Here is a 19,318-nt window from a genome sequence, read left to right on the forward strand (position 1 = left end):
CCGGTTGATTCCGGATCTCCCCTCCTTCCGCCGCGCCCTCAAGACATGGTTGTTTCAGCAGGCAGGACTGGCCTAGGGATATTTTAAACTGGTTTTTAATTAATTTTAAAATATGAATAGGCCTATTGTATATATCTTTTAATTGATTTTAAATTTTGTAGATTTGTATTGATTGTTCTGTTTTTAATTGGCTGTAAGCTGCCCTGAGTCCATTGGGAGAAGGGCGGGATATAAATGCAATAAAACTTCAAACTTCAAACTTCAAAACTTCAAACTTTCCCTGCCCGGGAGCGCCGCGCATGCGTGGTTCTGCCCCCTGCGCTGGCCGAGGCGTAGCTGGCAAGTGGCAGAGACGGAGCAGGCCAACCACCAGCTGGCCCAGCTCAAGGCAGGTAAGGCACCCACCGGAAAAGGGGAAAAAAATAGCGGACAGCCTTGCTTGGCGACCCCCGTGAAATGGTCGATCGACCCCAAATGGGGTCACGACCCATAGGTTGAGAACCACTGTGTTAAAGAGATATAATTTAGGCCTCTAGAAAGCTCAAATTCCTTCATTGTCTATGTGTATTTCTCCCTTTTGCATATTGTTGCTTCTTATTGTACATTGTATTGTATATTGTTATGCACATTGGGGTGTCTTTATATGAATAGCAAATGTTGCAAGCAATTTCTACTTTTTTTTCATAGAATTCGTGTCATTTCTATCATAGATGCTATTCCTGAGGTCTTAACTTTTGTAACAACTCTCGACATTTAAGTCTTACTATCAGAGCAGAAGTGTGGTATTCTAAAAACTGACAATTTGGAAACCAGATTGATACTATGTACTTTTTGCAACCTGTGAATGTATCAAATAATACAACCACTTCTTATGCTAGAGAAAGGATTTTTGAAACTAAAATACTATCTCGTTAATAAGGTTTATTTCAATGTTTATGTTCCCTATTTTACAGACAGGCAGATTCTAATTAAATGCTCAGAAATGATGGCAAGAGGAATTTGACAGGGACAGGTGGTGGATATGCTGAAAGCCATCTGTCAGGAATGGCTTTAATTTCAATTCCTGAGCGGGAACTGAAACTGAGCAGAAAATTGATTTGATAATTTAAAAGGCCCTTCCAGTTCTCCACTTCTGGTGTAGATAACAATATTCCTGGTAAATTTTCTTTGTAAAAGCACAGATAAGTGAATCTAGACTTTCAGCAACTAGACTCTTGCAGAATTATCATGGCTGGAAAATGAGAAAATTGGGATGCCTAGACATGCTTGCCTGGGAAAAATAGAACTCCGGAGTTACCCCAGTTAGTCTCTTATGTTATGCTTTTTGTTTTTATGGTAAAGTGATAATCTGGTTTCCTCTTGCCTTAGTGCAACTGATAGGCATGTTTGCCTCCATCCTGAACCGCGAATTATCTACCAACTTTGTTTTTCTCCTCCACTTCAGTGAGTTGCCTGCCTTTAAAAGATATTGAAATGCTGTATGTATATTTCTGCAATGTAGTGTTTGCTTTATATCTTGAGGGGTAAATCTTTTTCACTTATTTTAATATTTCATTTTAAATAATTTTTGCAAAACTGCTCTGGAAGAAGATGAATGGGTGGGTATTAGTACAGCCATTAGTCAATTAAGGCTATGCATAATTTCTTTCTATTCCACACTTTTCTGAGTTTAACCTTTGAAAAGAATCAGTCTATATGACACAAATGACTATACTTGCAGCTCATTATATTCTTAGTATTGGTTTTTATTAGCGTCGCCTTACATGATCTGTGTATATATTCAAGGAGCCCTGTATTTTTAATGAATTCATTCCACTGTATTCAAATGTTTACAAACTAACATCACTTTAAACTTTTCAATGAAAAGAATTACCATTGCAGAATTTCTGTTCATAAGGAATACCATCTTTTGAGTCAACACCCTGAGAGAGAAGGAAAAAATAGTGCATCTGAAAGAATATCCAAACTGCATACTACATTTTCACTGAGATAGTGTTTTAGGAATTGTTTTAGCAACAAGATAAAAAAAAAAATTGAAATCTAAAAAAAGATTACAACAGGAGCACAAATTTAATCCAATTAATGATTGTTTTATTCTCTCTCTCTCTCTCTCTCTCTCTCTCTCTCTCTCTCTCTCTCTCTCTCTCTCTCTCTCTCTCTCTCTCTCTGTGTGTGTGTGTGTGTGTGTGTGTGAGAGAGAGAGAGAGAGAGAGACAGACAGAGAGAATGAGAGAGACAGAGACAGAGACAGACAGACAGATGTGTCTACCTTATCATTCTTTATATAAGCTGGCACAAATGAATCTGCATATGTAATTTTTGCCCAGATACTCCTTTCCCAGATTTATTTTGACTTGGGGTCAGTTCCTTTTGTGAATTTGGCAAAAAAGCTGAATGAGAACTTATATCTAATTTGTGTGCAAGACTACAAATACAGTACTGTATAGGAATCTGTATGTACTTTTCTCAGCATTATGAGAAACATTGTAATGCTTTTTTCCATTACATTTTCATTTTTTAATAAAATGTCAGCAAAATACTTAAAATTCTGAAAAAATTTATGTTTCAGCATATGAGTACATTCTAATTTGTGTGTAGATTTTGAAAGTGCTGATTTGCTACATTTATAGAACAATATTTGTTATATTAATAGCTCTATAGCAATAACTATCTACAAGTCCTAGTAGACAATGACTTAATATGAGCAGTAGTGTGTTGCAGCTGCTAAAAAAGCCAATGCAGTCCTAGGCTGCATTAACAGAGGGATAGAATCAAGATTATATGAAGTGAAAATACTGCTTTATAATGCCTTGGTAAAACACTTGGGATACTGCATCTAGTTTTATTTGCCACAATATAAGAAAGATGTTGAGATTCTGAAAGAGTGCAGAGAAGAGCATCAAAGATGATAAGGGAATGGAAGCTAAAATATATGAAGAACAATTGCCAGAATTGTCTAGACAAAGACTAGGGGTGACTTGATAGTAGTCTTCCAATATCTAAGAGCTGCTACAAAGAAGAGGGGATCAATCTGTTCTCCAAAACACCTGAAGGCAGGACAAGAAGCAATGGGTAGAAACTTATCAAGGAAAGATCTGACCTAGAAATAAGGAGACATTTCCTGCCAATTAGAACAATTAATCAGTGGAATGACTTGCCTTCAGATGTTGTGGGTGTTCCATCATTGGAAAATTTTAAGAAGAAATTGGACAACCATTTATCTGAAATGGTATACGGTGTCCTGCTCAAGCAGAGGGTTGGACTAGAAGACTTCCAAAGTCTTATCCAATTCTCTGTGATTCTGTTAATTTGTAAAAAAACAAAACAAACCAATCCTCTTTACTCTGCTTAACTCAAAAGCTTAAGACTAATTAACCAAAATCAAAGTTGCTAGAAAGACCACAAGAAGCAGGTCTGGGTCCCATAAGAATAAGAGGACACCACTATTCCCTAGTACAGAATCAGATGTTGCCTTGGTAAATGGAAGCATTCACTGAGTTTGTTCAATGAAATTCTCACATTATGGGCAGCTGCTGCTGAACACTAGAATAAAATAAAGGGTATTATCAAGCTATTGTATCACTCATATAAGTAAATAGTGGTACGTGTCTTGGAATAGATTTCACACAACTAGTTCTGTGGCAAGACAAAGCCGTAATAATATGCTTTTTAAATTAAAAATTAGGGAAGCTCACAGTAACTCAGAAGAAAGAAAGAACATTTTCAACTCACAAATATGCCATTACAGTTGGAATCCTCCTTTGCATCCCAGGCTTCAGGGCTAAAATGAAAAACAATTAAAATATAATTGCAAAACTTCATTAAAAAAAACAAAACTAAAATAAATATATTTGTTTTTCAGAAGAGATAGTTGAAGAATTCCAGAGTTTCAAGTCAGGTACTCCTCTTCTGAAGAACAGGAGACATATGAAATATAAGATGGATGCATATATTCAGTTCACTAAATTACACTAATATAATCCACTTAGTAGGATGTGAGGGTTGATTTTAAATCTCATGAATCCAGTAATTTTTACAGGTATATCTCTGGAGTGTATGTAGAGAAAGGTGTCATGGTTTCGACAGATGAAACCCTTCAAAAGAACTTCTTTTATTCGGGAAACAAAGTATCGGACTACATAGTTAAAGCCAAAAACTAAATTCCCCTCCCCTGGATACAAAGTAACAAAGTACAATTCCCACCTCCAATAAACAGTCATACATCACATTCCCCAATTAGTTTGAAGCGCAGGCTTCCTCCCCAGCTTTCCAGCCCACCAAAACACCATCAGCTCTGGGCCCAATGTCCTTGGGTTCCCATGGCCAAGTATTTATTGTTATGACTAGCTGGACTCTCATCCCTATTCCCCCTCCCAGCATCAACTAATTCTAAAAGCATAGAGAAAATGGCTGCATTTTCATCTGTTGTCAAAGCAAGAACATCCTATGTTAGAAGTGTTGACATCCGGCCCCCTTACAAAAAGGAAAAATCCTGTAATGCAAACAAAATCATAGGTTAGGGGTTGCCTCTTGGTTTGTTAGGATGTTTCTTATTAATGAGTCTGTCAGCTTTTACATCATTAGATTTCACCTAGGTGGCTTCAGATGGCTTCAGACAACGGATAACCCTTCCATTGCACTAGATCTAGAACCAAGAATACGCTTCACTTCATAGTGAATCTGTCCTGCTATTACGAGAGGTCCAGGTGCCTTCTTAGGGGGAGGTCTTAAAGTGGAATCCTGAAAAGGTTTCAGCAGGCTACAATGGAACACAGGTTAGACTTTTTCTAAGAGTCTGGGAAGCTTTAATTCTACCGTGACTGGATTAATGATCCTTACAATGGGGAAGGGTCCTAAGTACTTCAGCCCTAACTTCTTACTAGATAACTTAAGCCATAAATATTTTGTGGACAAATAAACCTTTTCCCCCACTTGGAATGTCCTTTGAGGAGCTCTTTTTTTATCTGCCTGCTTTTTATGTCTCAGAAGCTTTTTTCAAAGCAGTTTTCATGGCTTTCCAGACTTCTTTCCACCCCCTCACCCACTGATCAAGAGTTTGGGAAGCGGGACTTCCGGTTCCGGATCACAGCGCAGGCGGTCGTGTGGAGAGACTTGTCTCTTTGCTGGCTGGTTTCCCTCTGCCGGGAGATCTCAATGGTAGTCGCCCCTCCAGGGCGACTTTTCGACCCTATGGTCGAAAAGTCGCCCTGGAGGGGCGACTACCATTGAGGAGGCCCTTGTCTGACTGCAGAAGGGCAGCAGCTCCTTCCGCGGTCTGAGCCAGCTCCTTAGGGCCGACGGAGAAAAGATCGGCCAGTAAAATGGCTGATCACTTAGCCGCACCAGCTGAAAGTGAGAAGAACAGCTAAGCATAAAGAACCACAGTGGAGGATCTGGGTGAGACCTTTCCTTCCCTCTATTTGCCCTAACTATTTTCCTGTAAAAAGCTTTTGAACTACTTCCCTGCTTTAAGAAAGCGGCGTCTATTTACTTGGGAAAAAGAGCTCTGGAAACAAAATAAAATAAAATAGCTAATTTTTACTGACTATTTAATTTTTTGGATACCTAGGGGTATCCAAAGAATTCTTATCATAACATTATTATTATTATTTTACTTATTATATTGGAGATATCTGCTTTTTTTTCTCTAATTTCCTAATGAGATAAAATTTTATTAACTTGGAAAAAAAGATCTTACAGTCTACTGAAGACATCTTGTGGTGAAAATTGCTATTGCAACTCTTGGTGTTTGAAGATGGATTTGACCTTCAAATGATAATAAAAGAGAAAAGATAAAGGACTTGAAACAGCTGGTGGTGAGTTTGTTTACTAAATTGTGGAGGTGGATATTTGTTGACTTTTAGTAAATATAGCCTCCACTAAAAGATTAAAAAACTATTTCACCACTGAAATGGAGGGATTTTACCCACAGCTTGATTATGAGCTTATATTGGAAAAAAAATTGGAAGCTACAGAGTACATGAAATCTTGGAGAAAAATTAAATATGTCATTTCAGAACCACAAACTGAATCTCAAATCTTAATGGATCAATCTATAGACCAAGGAACAATAGAGGAGGAACAGATTAGCTCCAAAGAGGCCTGTATGCAACAATATACACAACTTAAAGAGATGGAGGAACCATACCCACAACTCAACTATAAACGTGTACTGAGAAAAACAGTGGAACCTACTGAAAAAATCTTGCCCCAAAACCTCAAACTGCCCCAAAACCTCAAACTGACTTTCAGACTCTAATTGATTACGCCATAAGTCAAGAAACAACAGAAAAGGAATCAATTAACATAGAAGAGGATATTACACAATCCCATACACAATTTATGGAGAACTTTGACGATCAAAGAAGGGTTTTAACTGAGATACCTGCAGTGTCAAAAACAACAGGAATTGACAGCCAGACACAAATTACTGAAAACAGTGATAATGTGGATAATCAACTAGCAACTACAGCATGGAATAAAATTGATTACACCATTCAGATGATACTGGAAGAAGGGGAAGAGAACTTTGACCAGACTGAAGTGTCGATAAATACCCCTATTCAAATATTGAGATTCGATGAGACAGAAGCTTTATTATGGAAACCGGTTTGGCACAGAAAGAAAGCCAGAATTAGATTTAAAAATGTGACTTAAAATTTTACTTAATGGGTTAAAATGGTTTTAGAGATCTTGACTGATTTAATAATTAACAGAGTATGTGAATTTAGTAAGAAGATATGTTTTGTAATAATATGCCTGTCTTAGATATGATAATTACTTGAAGGGGATTTAAATTTTACCTAATGGGTTAAAAAGATTTTTATAGACATAGATTGATTGATAGAATTTATATTTAAAATAGAGTAGAAATGTATTCTGGACTAATATTTTTATTTTAGGTAGGATAACTATTTTATAATGGAAGAAGAATAAGAGGGATCTGTGACAAGAGAAGAAATGGTATTAATAAATGACTTATTAGAGTAAGAAATAGAATATATGTGGAAATTATAAGAATGCTACTGTTGGAATAATATATACATTTTAGATATAATTATTATGTTAGGAAAAAAGGGAAATGAGGGATACCCGAAGTGTTAATAATATGTCTATTCAAGGCTAAATTGGAATATGGTAAGAGTAAATTAGTAAAGCTCAAAAACAGGATTTGATTGATTGAATTCTATTTAGAAATGTATTAATTTGAATATGTTATATTACATGAGGGAAATAGAGAGGGAACTTTTAATGAATGAACCTGAGTTATATGTATGATTTTGTTTTTGGATGATTGATTTCCCCACCACCACGTTGTTTCTTAAGCACTTTGATGTACAAATTAAAAAACCAATAAAACTTGTTTTTAAAAAAAAGAGTTTGGGGGGGGGGGTCCCTGAGGATATTCGGATATTGGGCTGAACTCTTTTCCTGTGGCCACTTTGAAAGATGTGAAACTGGTGTTGCTGTGAACAGAGTTATTGTAAGCCTCTACAAAAGGAAGGAGGTCAGTCCAGTTCATCTGTTGATAATCCACATAGCATCGGAGATACTGCTCCACCATTGAGTTCACAGATTCAGCTGCCTCTTTGGTAGACGGGTGAAAAGCCAACAATAGTCCTTGAGATGAGCCAATTAGTTTAAGAAAATTTCTCCAAAACTTGGCTGTAAACTGCACCCCTGGTCTGAGATTACTCGTTTTGGTGCCCCATGCAGCCTGTAGATGTATTTCAGAAACATCTTGGTTAGTTCCTGAGTGGATGGGAGCCCTTTGCAGGCAATGAAGTCCAGATGATTGTATTTCCCCTACTTTCTGGTAGGTCTACTATAAAATCCATGGCAATTTCTTCCCATGGTTGGGAAGGGTCTGCCACCAGTTGTAATAGCCCAGGGGGTTTCCCCGGAATTCTTTTCAGGGTGGCACATACAGCACAACTCTGGACATAGTTCTCTATGTCCCGTTTCAAACCCGGCCACCAAAATTGCCAGTGGATGATTTTTGTAGTGTAGTGTTTTTAAGTATCCAAAGTGTCCAGCCTGTTTTACATCATGGCTGTGCCGGAGCGCATTGAGGTAGAGGGTTATGGGCAAGTACAACTTCCCCCCTTTGTAAGCCAAACCATCCCTGCATGTTAGAGAGGTTTGATTGTCCTTGAACCATTGGTCGGTGAGGAGCTCTTGTTTTATTTTCTTTGCCCCAGGATCATCGGCATGAGTTGAGAAGCAGTTTGTGGAGTGGAAATAATTGCTTCATTAACTTCTTCATGCTGGCTCTTGTATTGGGGCAGTCTGGATAAAGCATCAGCTAAAACGTTTTTTCCTCCCAGTATGTACTTTAGGGTGAAGTTAAAATGATTGAAGTATTGCGCCCATCGTACTTGTTTTGGGGATAATTTGCAGGAGGTTTTCAGTGCTTCTAGGTTTTTGTGATCAGTCCATACCTCGAAAGGCACCTTGCTCCCCTTTAGATAGTGTTGCCAGTTTAATAGAGCCCAATGAATCACAAAGGCTTCCTTTTCCCACAGCCCACCTCCTCTTGCACTCAGTGAATTTTTTTGAGGTGTAGGCATAGGGTTGTAGGATCCCATTCTGCTTCTTTTGCAATAGCACAGCTCCGATGGCTACGTCGCTGGCATCGGCTTGAATCACAAAGGACTTCCCTGACAAGGATGCTTTAAAATCATTTCGACCACAAATTGCTTTTTTAAATTCTCAAAAGTGGTTTGACAGTTCATAGACCATGCTAGTGGCTGGTCCGGTCACAGCTTTCCTCCTTCTTTGCCCGTTTTCAGTAAGTCCATAAGCAGTAAAGCAATTTCAGCATAGGAGGGGATGAACTGGCGGTAAAAGTTGGTGAAACCCAGAAAGCTCTGGAACTGTTTGCTAGTCTTTTGGGGCTGCCATTCAATTATGGCTTTCACTTTGGTTGGGTCCATTTCAATGCGCTAGCTGGAAATTCTGTAGACCAGATAATCTAGTCGGGTCTGGTGAAACTCACACTTTGATAGTTTAACATAAAGTTTGGCATTCAACAGTTTCTTTATTACTTCTCTCACTAGTTTTACATGGTCAGCCATATTCATGCTGTATATCAGGATATCATCAAGATACACCAAAACTCCTTTGTATAAATGATCATGTAGTACCTGATTGATCAACTGCATAGAGACAGCTGGAGCCCCCTGTAGTCCAAATGGCATGACTTTAAATTGGTAGCTTCCCATGGGACAGTTAAAAGCAATCTTCCACTCATCTTTATCCTCACTCAGTAATATGCCTCTCTTAGATCCAACTTAGTGAAGACACTGCCCTTTGCCAGGGGGTATTTGTTTTCCACACTCACAGCATTTAATCCTTTATAGTCCATGCAGAAATGAAGCGACCCATCTTTTTTTTCTTTAAATAATACCAGAGCTCCCACTTGAGATTTAGCTCATTCAATAAATCCTTTCGCTAGGTTCTTGTCCACATACTGCTGCATTTCCTCCATTTCAAGGGGGGACATGGCATACATCCTCAGTCGTGGAAGTTTGGCTCCTGGTAACAGTTTGATAGAGCAATCATTAGGCTGGTGGAGAGGCAGGGTGACACATTCTTTTTCACTAACACTTCCGCTAGGTCCCGGTACTCGCTGGGGATGGGTGGCTTGCCTGGTTGAAGCAGAGCAGCTATTTTCGCTAGCTTGTTAGAAGGGCTAAGTCCTCCGGTAATATCAGCCAAGTTAAGGGGGGCTTGGATCCTATAGGTAATCTCACAGTTCTCATTCCCTTCTCCCACCAGATAAACGGCTTCCATCTGTCTAAACAGGCTAGCCCTAGGATCACAGCCTCAGTCATTTTCAGAGCCACCATGAAACACATGAACTCCCAGTGCTCACCTATTTCTAAGCATATGGGTTCAGTTAATTGCATGACTAAGGTTCCTCCCATTAGGGAGCCATCAGCTTGCTCAACCTCATGGGTTTGGAGAGCAGCCTTGCTCGTATGCCCATTTTCAGGACAAGTGGTAAGCTAATAATGCACCGAGAGCATCCTGAGTCCACTAGTACTTTAGATCTACCTGTGCCCCCATCTTAGGGATTATGAGCTGGGCAGGCAAAGAGGTAGATGGAACGGGTCGACTCACCATCGGGTTGTTCTCTCCTTCATCGTCGCTGTCGTAGGAGGGCAGAGCAGTGGCAGGTCCAGTTTGGGCCTTGGCACTCTCCTGCATGGGCAACGTGACTTGGGCAATGGATTCCTGTGCAATCCAGTTGGATTTCTCTTTCGCTGGCTGCTGGGCTGATTTCTTCCTCGCTAGTGGTCCTGGTCTATTCTGCTGTTGAGGGTAAGGGACTGGGCATCTCGCTGCTCGATGTCCCTGTTGTCCACATCTGAAATATTTGATCAATGGGCCTGCAGGTGGCTTGGGGTTTTCAGTGGCTGCGGCAGTTGCAGGCTTTCAGGGTGATGGTTGCCGTTTGGGTTGATCTGGCCTCGGCCCGTCTTCTTGTGGTTGTGGCTTCTTATAACGGGCAAGCTGGACGTCCAGTCTTACTGCTGCCTGGTACCATTCTTGCAATTGATTAGGGACTGCTTGATAGATACAAGCCTGGGAGAGGTGGTTATCCAGTCCCTCCTTGAAGTGATGAACTAGGGATTGCTCGGGCCACCTCTTTATTCGGCTGGCTATCTTGCAAAACTCTTGCAAATATTCCAGTGCAGGCCTGCCAGCTTGTTTTATCTTATGGGCTTGCTCCTCTGCTTTGAGGGCAATGGATGGGTCCTCAAACCTTGCTCTCAGTCCTAGGAGGAAGAGGTGGAGGTCCCCCAACTCAGGTACTTGCTTGTTGTATAAATTGTTCAGCCACTCGGATGCTTCCCTTTCCAAATTGGACACAACCACGTCGACCATAGTGGCTGTGTTTCGGTAGTAATAGGCACAGCGGTTCATGTGGGAATGCACCTGGTTGAGGAAGAAAATCAGCTTCTCCGGGTCTCCATCAAAAGTTGCTCTAAGGGGAGGCGCCATCAGCTCCAGTGAGCATGCATTCCTGGTGCTTGCTGGCCTCCCCACTGTGCATGTTTCACCCCATCAGTTGCTGGCCTCCCCAAGGTGGCTGTAGCATCCCCAGTTGCTGCAGGCCTCCCAGTGGTTGTTGCACGTTCAGGGGCTGTTGCCATCCCCATGGCTATTGCTGCACCGCCAGCAGCTGTGGCATCCCCAATTGCTGTGGGACCCCCAATGGCCTCAGAGGCTGCTGAAGTGGCACCCCCAGTTGCTGCAAGGCCTCCCAGTGGTTGCTACACATTTGGGGGGTGTCGCCATCCCCACTACTGCTGACCTATGGGCAGCTGTGGCCTCCCTGGTTGTTGTAGGGATCCCTGCGGCCCCAGCGGTGGTTGTTGTGGGATCCCCAATGGTTGTGGGCCCGTCAGTGGTTGCTGTACATTTGGAGATGGTGGCCAGCCCCACTCCTCCTGCTGCACTCCTAACAGTTGCAGACCTCCTGGTAGCTGTATTATCCCAGTTGCTGAAAGGTCCACAGATACTGCTGCACTTTAGGGGTCTGAGGCCCCCTCAATGCTGTTGCTGCACCATCAGCAGCTGTTGGCCTCCCAGCTGTGGGGGTTGTGGCATCCCCCATTGCTATAGCGGCCTCGGGCTGGGTGGCCGGTAAGCAAGTCAGTCCGGGCTGCCATGTCTGGAGCGGGGACAGGGCTTTCCCTCTCTGCAGGGCTGGAGGCTATTGTAGGTGGCTTTGTGGATGGGGAAGCTGCTTGCCCTGCACAGGTGGGGCTGGGGCTTCCCCTTGACATGGGTTGGTGGCTGCCCCACTGATCATCATGATCGATCACGTATGGAGAACAGGAGGGTTGTTCCCCACTTCTCATCTCTAGCTCCAACTTCTCCACTAATTGACTACTGTCTGCGGGCAGGTACTTCCACTCACCAGAGTCCTCAGCGGTAGTTGATTTCATGGCTCTCCATTGGTCTGGGGAATGCGACTTGCGAGAAGCCCCTCTTTGCAGCTCGACTTCATCTGCCTTCGAAGCACTTGATTGTGGCAAGGCCATTTTGAGGTGTCTGAAGTCTCCACTGGATAAAGTCCAGTCCAATGACCAGATCAGTTGTCCTCGCAGCTTGGGTCTTGCCCCCATCTGGGAGACCTGAAAAGATTCTTTCTCCACCAGCGCACTGGCCTGCACTCCCTCCTCTGAGGCAGCAGTCACTGCTGGGGTGCTGGTTTCTGGCGCCCCTTCCTATTCCATGTTAAAATCTTTCCCGAATCTTTGTTGATCTATCCCTTGACTTTATAGACAGCAACTGGAGCTCGGGACCCCAGGGTATATAGGTAAAAATTGGACTTTTGAGGTTAATGTCATGGTTTCAATAGATGAAACCCTTCAAAAGAACTTTGAGGCATTGTGTACCTTAAAGAATTTTTATTCAGGAAACAAAGTATCAGCACTACATAGTTGAACCCAAAAACTAAATTCCCCTCCCCTGGATACAAAGTAACAAAGTGCAATTCCCACCTCCAATAAACAGTCATAAATCACATTCCCCAATTAGCTTGAAGCGTGGGCTTCCTCCCCAGCTCTCCAGCCAGACAAAACGCTATCAACTCTGGGCCCAATGTCTTTGGGTTCCCACGACTGAGTATTTATTGTTATGACTAGCTAGATTCTCATCCCTATCCTCCCTCCCAGCATCAACTAATTCTAAAAGCATAGAGAAAATGGCTGCATTTTCATCTGTTGTCAAAGCAAGAACATCCGATGTTAGCAGCATTGACAAAAGGCAGTGGTGGGATTCAAATATGTGAACAACCAGTTCTTTGTGTGGATGCCACTTCTGGAAGTCCATTCTGAGCCTGGGCAACAAAAAATTAGCTACCAGTTCTGCCGAACTGGTGTGAACCAGCTGGATCCCACCACTGGAGAAAGGAAATTCTCCCTGGGGTATACGTGTAACAAGGGAATGAATGGGGCCAAAGTTTTAGCTTAATTCTAACTCTTTTTTCAAGCTATGAAGAATGCATTTTTATATGTGGCTTCCATTAATATATGCACATTTCTTTTATTATAATTCATAAAATTGCTTCAGAGAAATCAGAATATAAATTTGGAAGAATAACTGCTTTACTTCCGAAATATTTTTCCCTCATTCTTAACAGGAATCCTTCCAACCATTTTTTGGTGTATTTCAAAGACAATGGTAGAATAAGGATCCCTCCTTTCTTAAGACTTCCTGTAGATGGATTGTCATCACCATGAAACAAAGCTTATCAATTTTTTGCCACATAATTGAAGAATATATCAAAGTCAGAAAGGTATATTTTATGATTCCTGTGAGATAAAAAATACTGTGAATGAAATCAATTCAAATTATTAAGCAAATTTCTAAAATATAACTAAATGGGATAAATAATGTATTGCTCTCTCTCTCTCTCTCTCTCTCTCTCTCTCTCTCTCTCTCTCTCTCTCTCTCTCTCTCTCTCTCTCTCTCTGTGTGTGTGTGTGTGTGTGTATATGTGCACGTGTGTACACCTTCAAGATAGTTTTTAAATCCTAGTGAATTTAATCCCTGCAATTTTCTTGGCAACATTTTTCAGAAATGGTTTGTCATTGCCTCTTTCCCAGGGTTGAGAGAAAATGATAAGGTCACCTAGTGACTTTATGTTTAAGGCAGGACTACATCTAGTCTCCTGATTTCTAGCATAGGGCTTTAACTACTACACCAAACTGGCTCTTGTATCATATAGTATTTTAGATCAATTTAATAATTCTTCATTGTATCAAAAACATCTTCCTTTTTAAGAAAGCTATTGGTTAAGAATTATTGGAAGTTCCAATTGATTTGTCAGGGACCATTGCCATGCTGTTGATCATGTATCACCATTAAATATAGCAAATCATTTGCAAGTCCTCCCAAATCTCTTTTCATAGAATAAAAAGATATTTATAGTTATTTAAAAAGGCATCATGATTAAGAGATGAGATTTACCGTCTACCAGGGTACACAGCAGCATTTCGGTCATTACAGTCTTGGCCTCTCCAGTTATATCCTCTCAAATTCTAATTAGGAAGAAGAGCAAAATGAGATTGTTGATTTGTTGTTTTCCCCTTCTAGATATTAAAGTCTAAGAAAAGGAGGAAAAAAGGAGAGGCTGACAAATCAAATATCTTCTTGCCAGTTATGTTCAGAAAACTTATATTGCTCATTTTAATGGAAAAATAAAACACTCTGACAATTTAATTTTTTTCAGATAACTTTGTTTCACATTTATTAATAATTCAATAAATATGATGCCCTTTAGCAAAGTAATTAGCTTCTCTGGGCAACTTAATTCCATGGCTACATTTCCAAAAAGGAAACAAAAAAAATAATTATTACCCTTCACCCAAAAGAAAACAATATTTCAAGGTTGTAAAATACATGAAACAAAAGGCTTTTTGGATTTTATAAGATGCTTTTCTGAGAAATCAAATTGGCTATACTTACCTGGTAAGTACTAAACTTATCTCCATCAAGATCTACGAATGGTAACTGGTTCTTGACAAAACTGAAGGAGAAAAAGCAGGGTACAAAACATGCACATCTTCTTTATTTAGAGTGTGCTGTAAACTTTCTCATTTTAGAATTCTGTTCACTTCCCTGCATTAAGTAGTGTCCTTCATAATGCAAGCAATCTGTTCTATAATTAAAAGCACTCTTGGACTCAAGATGTAATAATAAATTGAACTCCCCTCTCCCAGGTTATGGGCACCAATATTCTTTTAACATACAGTATACTTAGAGTGATTTGGCTAGCAAATCACTCTAAGTGATTTCTTCACTTCTTGTCCCCCTCTCCCTGACACTTATGACACCTTGTCTACCAAATTTTGCAATAGCCGTTTGAACATTCTTCTTGCTTGTCTGCCAAACACAACAAGAAACAACAGCTTCTGAGAACAATATGAAATCCTATATATAGAAGCTGTTACTATTATTGCTGGAACAGAAGTTGGGGAGATAGGGAAACAAAGTTCTCTGATAACTATTTGCTTTGTAGAGCAGAGCCATCCAAAACTGGAGGACAGGAGGCAAAATAGTGAGTGGAACAAAACACTACTGCTTGATGTGTGCATTGCATGAAGGTAGGATATCTGTACTGTATATTGTGGACATGCCTGAGCTTGGTGCAGCTGTTCAGCATTTTGCTTGCCTGGGAAAACGAACTGGGTGTATTATCTTTTAAATGTTTTTTAGGCTAGTGAATACAGTCAGAATTTTAATAACATGTTTTTGGCTTTTCATTTCTTGAAAAATATTCTTTCCCCCATTAAATTGCTTTTATTTAAAAAAAATTTTTTTAAAAAAATATCCTTTCATTTGGGATTGGGCCTCTAGGTAACACCTTGGAAGGTGTTCATGAAGTTATCAGTGCAAAGCATAAAGTTATTTGAAAATAAAGAATTTTAAAAAATACATACAATTCCATTTTCCGGCACAGATTTTTCATAAAAGGAAGCGTACATATAAATGATAGTTCATGCATGTATTTCTGGAAGTTGAAAACAGATGATTAACTGCTGGTAACTACACATAATTCTTAATGGAAATAGATAAATACTTCAATGATAAGGGAATTTTGCAACAGCTTTCAACATTATAAATCTGCTTAAAGTACATCATTTAAGCAAAATTATTAAAGTCAAATCAAAAATATTTTATTGTATTCATTGCTCAATAATAAAAGTATAATGACAAGAAGGTCCATCTTTTTTTTTTTTTAACAATGGGGACATTTTAGATGCATAGAAACTCTACATAGAATCTGTCCATATTCGTATTATAAGAGTTAAGGGCAAAAGAACAAAAGCATCTTTTAATGGGATAGGTATTGAAACCCTAAGAATTGAGAACTCTCTGAGCTTCTTTGTTTTCTTGAAGATATTTCATTACCCAAATTAGGGCTAGTAAGGAGTGGAGTTTGCTCTCAGCAATCAGAAGACATGATGAAAACTCTTTAATTTCACAACATATGGACAGATTTATCCCTAGAAGCCTGGCGCTCTGACAAATTAGCCATCAATAGACATATAGACATAAACAATATCTAAATACTATGCAAAAGAGACAATAGGTAAGTGAAACAGGTAACAAAAAGGTCAAAACACCTCCCTACCAGCAATTAGATCCAGATGAGCACAGATTAACTCCAATGTTAATATCAGATAAAAAACCAAGTAAACAATACCTCAATCAAACAACTGCCAAACAAGCCAACAGTAAATAGTAAACTGCCCAACCAAAGAAACTCTAAGACCATTCCACCAACACCGACAGTACAAGCCACTACTAGAATATATGAGAGTAAACTGCACTCCTTACCAACACTGATAATGTTACCTACTTTGACTTTGGTTTTGTCGATTAGATAGATTTGTTGTTATAGAAATGGCTAGTTATATATTAATGTGTAAAAACAAAAAGTTGAGGCTGGAGTGTTTTTATCTTGTAGTGTTCTAAAAATCAGGGGTCCCCAACCCCCGGTCCGTGGACCAGTACTGGGCTGAAGCATGCTAGCAACCAGTCCGCACAAACAAGCAAAGCCCCATCCGCAGGATGCAGGCAGCGCACAAAACCATGCAACTTCTGGTCCACAGAAAAACCTCTCTCCATGGAACCGGTCCCTGGTGCCCAAAAGGTTGGGGACCTCTGCTAAAAAGAGTTGGAAGTCAACAATTTTTTTTTCTTTATCCCTTGGACCTTCTCTTCCATCTCTTTTTCCCTCCCTTAATTTCCTAATTCTATTTTTCTTTGTATTTTATATATAAATAAAAAAATAAAACAAGTTAAAAAAAAAAGCACAAGAACTTATAACCATGGGAAATTCTATAATGCTCTTCCTAGGTCAGTGTTGTTTACTCAAAGACAGAAGCTTTCCCAGCCCTTCCTGCAAACATCAAGAAACTTTTTCCATGGAAGTATTGTTGAGCTATGGCTCAATACACAAACATATCACTCCATAGCCAGGGATTATGGTCATGGATGAGTTTTTCTTGATGTACTGTTAAGTCTAGACTCAAAAGGATAAGAAGAACAGCAATTTCAGGGTTCTTTGCTCAGATGTACTGCTTCTAAAATGGCAAATCATATTTTTCAGTAGTGTTTGGTTTCCTATGATTAAAATTTGTTAACATTTGTGCAATTTCTCTTGTGCTTGACATATATATTTTCTCTCAGGGCTCCTTTTCTGTGTCTTTGTGCTGTTACTCATTTTCTTCCTAGCAATTCAGATTTTTTCCCCCTTGATACAGTAATAAAAAGCGAGTTTTCATCTCACTTAATGATTCAAAAAGATTTATTGTATGTATATTTTGAATTAATCTGGCTTCAGCATTAACCAATTGCAAGTACATCAAAATGAAAAATATGCTTTGATGCAATTCCTTACCTGGCTTCTAGTTGTAAACATTCCTTCTAATTTCTTTATAGCTATGTTAAACCTTTCCTAGGAAAATAAAGTAAAAGAAAGTCATTTATAATCCAGCAGGTTATTTCTACTCATATTTTCAGATAACATGTATCTATGGGATTCATAATGATGAATGTTTGACTGTGCTTCATCAGTTATTTATATCTGGGTTCATCATCACTTGCCTGTTTGCCAATCTATAACATTCCATCTGTAAATATTCATTTAGGGAGAGACTCATTCATTTTCTTGCAAAGATTATACTTTAAGGCTTGATTCATATCCCAAGGATGCTTGGCTAATGGATATAAGCATGAAACCCAGGTATTTTTCAGACTGGAGACCACTGAAGAGAAACAGGGCCCAGTTTTAGAGGGGCACCTAAAATCCAACAGATATGTTCAACCCTCTTTGAATACACAAAATTGCTGAAGTTGAGAAATACTAATCAACAAATTTCTTAATCTAACATGGCCTATAAAATTGTTCTAAGGAAAACATTACAACCAAAGTAAAAAGTACTTGATTTAATTCTGGCCCTGCATAGTGTAGGATAGATAAAATACCCTGAAAATTGGCCAGCCTTTCTGGCTTATTCTATAAACCATAGTTAAAGCAAGCTATTATTACTATGAGCCCTGAATTAGAATATTTTAGCTTCCATTTATGTAAATGGTTGCTGACTTTCCAAATATTTTGTTTTCCTGGAGAGATCAGTGAATAACGTTAATATTGGGTGGCTCACGCATATGAAAGTTGGCATCCCTGGTAAATGAAGCTCTGTTATCCTGGCAAAGAGGTGATATTTTCAAACATTAATACCAATTATTTATTTCTTACACCTGACAAGCTAGTAAATAAACAACTAATTTTCAATTTTAATACTCTATATTTCATATACCGTAATGCTCAGAAAGGAACCTGTATAGTACAATTATAAAACTGAGAGCGCAGAAAGAATTTATGTCACTCCTCCTGAGAGGTACATTATTTTTTCAATGTTCCACTATTTATTTAAGCCAGAAAGTGCAGCTGGTTGTACAGGTAGTTCACAACTTACAATAGGTTGCATAGTGACCATTCAAAGTTACAACAGCACTGAAAAAAGTGATTTATGACCATTTTTCACATTTATGAACATTGCAGCATCCCCCTGGTCACATGACTTACATTCAGATGCTTGACAATTGACTCACATTTATGACAACTGCAATGTTCCAGGGTGATTTGATCACCTTTTTCAACCTTCTGACAAGCAAAGTCAATGGGGAAACCAGATTCAATTAACAACCTTGTTTCTAATTTAACAACTGCAGTGATTCACTTAACAAATGTGGTGAGAAAAGTTGTAAAAAGAGGCAAAAGTCACTTAACAAATTTTGCACTTAATAATATAAATTTTGGGCTCAATTGTGGTTGTAACTTGAGGACTACCTGTATTATGGTTTTGTTTTTTTTGTTTTTTTTTTCCAAAAAGTTTTTTATTGTTTTCAGCATAAAAAAAAACACATCACAAGTACATCACAATTGAAACCCCCCCCACCCCCCACCTGGACTTCCCAAACCTAATCCCAGGATACTATTCAACTAAAAGTAACCTTATATTAATATCCCTAACTCCACAAAGTGTAATTCTACATAAGTAGGTGAAATATATATATATGTAAAAAAAATTTTTTATCTAAAAACCTAACTTATATTCCACCATTCTATGCTTATTTTGAATATAAACAATCCATCTTCTCCATATTGATAAAAATTGTTCATTTGAGTGATCCTTCAAATAAGCCGAAATCTTTGCCATTTCAGCAAGATGCGAAACCTTCACTCTCCAGTCCTCTATTGTAGGTAAAACTTTACTCTTCCAGT

General features: G+C 39.2%; 1 protein-coding gene across 1 annotated transcript in view; it reads right to left on the reverse strand.

The window, feature by feature from the left end:
* AOAH (acyloxyacyl hydrolase) overlaps positions 1-19,318 on the reverse strand; it is a 94,205-nt gene that overhangs the window by 33,192 nt on the left and 41,695 nt on the right. Inside the window, exons 6-11 of the mRNA XM_015811769.1 lie at positions 17,429-17,485; positions 15,462-15,532; positions 14,488-14,548; positions 13,990-14,060; positions 3,733-3,781; positions 1,874-1,922 (exon numbers count right to left, since the gene is read on the reverse strand). Coding sequence (XP_015667255.1) covers positions 1,874-1,922; positions 3,733-3,781; positions 13,990-14,060; positions 14,488-14,548; positions 15,462-15,532; positions 17,429-17,485 — 358 coding nt within the window. The remainder of the gene's footprint in view (positions 1-1,873; positions 1,923-3,732; positions 3,782-13,989; positions 14,061-14,487; positions 14,549-15,461; positions 15,533-17,428; positions 17,486-19,318) is intronic.

The sequence above is a fragment of the Protobothrops mucrosquamatus genome, unplaced genomic scaffold (assembly GCF_001527695.2).
Source record: "Protobothrops mucrosquamatus isolate PMUCROS unplaced genomic scaffold, P.Mucros_1.0 scaffold48, whole genome shotgun sequence".
NCBI lineage: Eukaryota > Metazoa > Chordata > Lepidosauria > Squamata > Viperidae > Protobothrops > Protobothrops mucrosquamatus.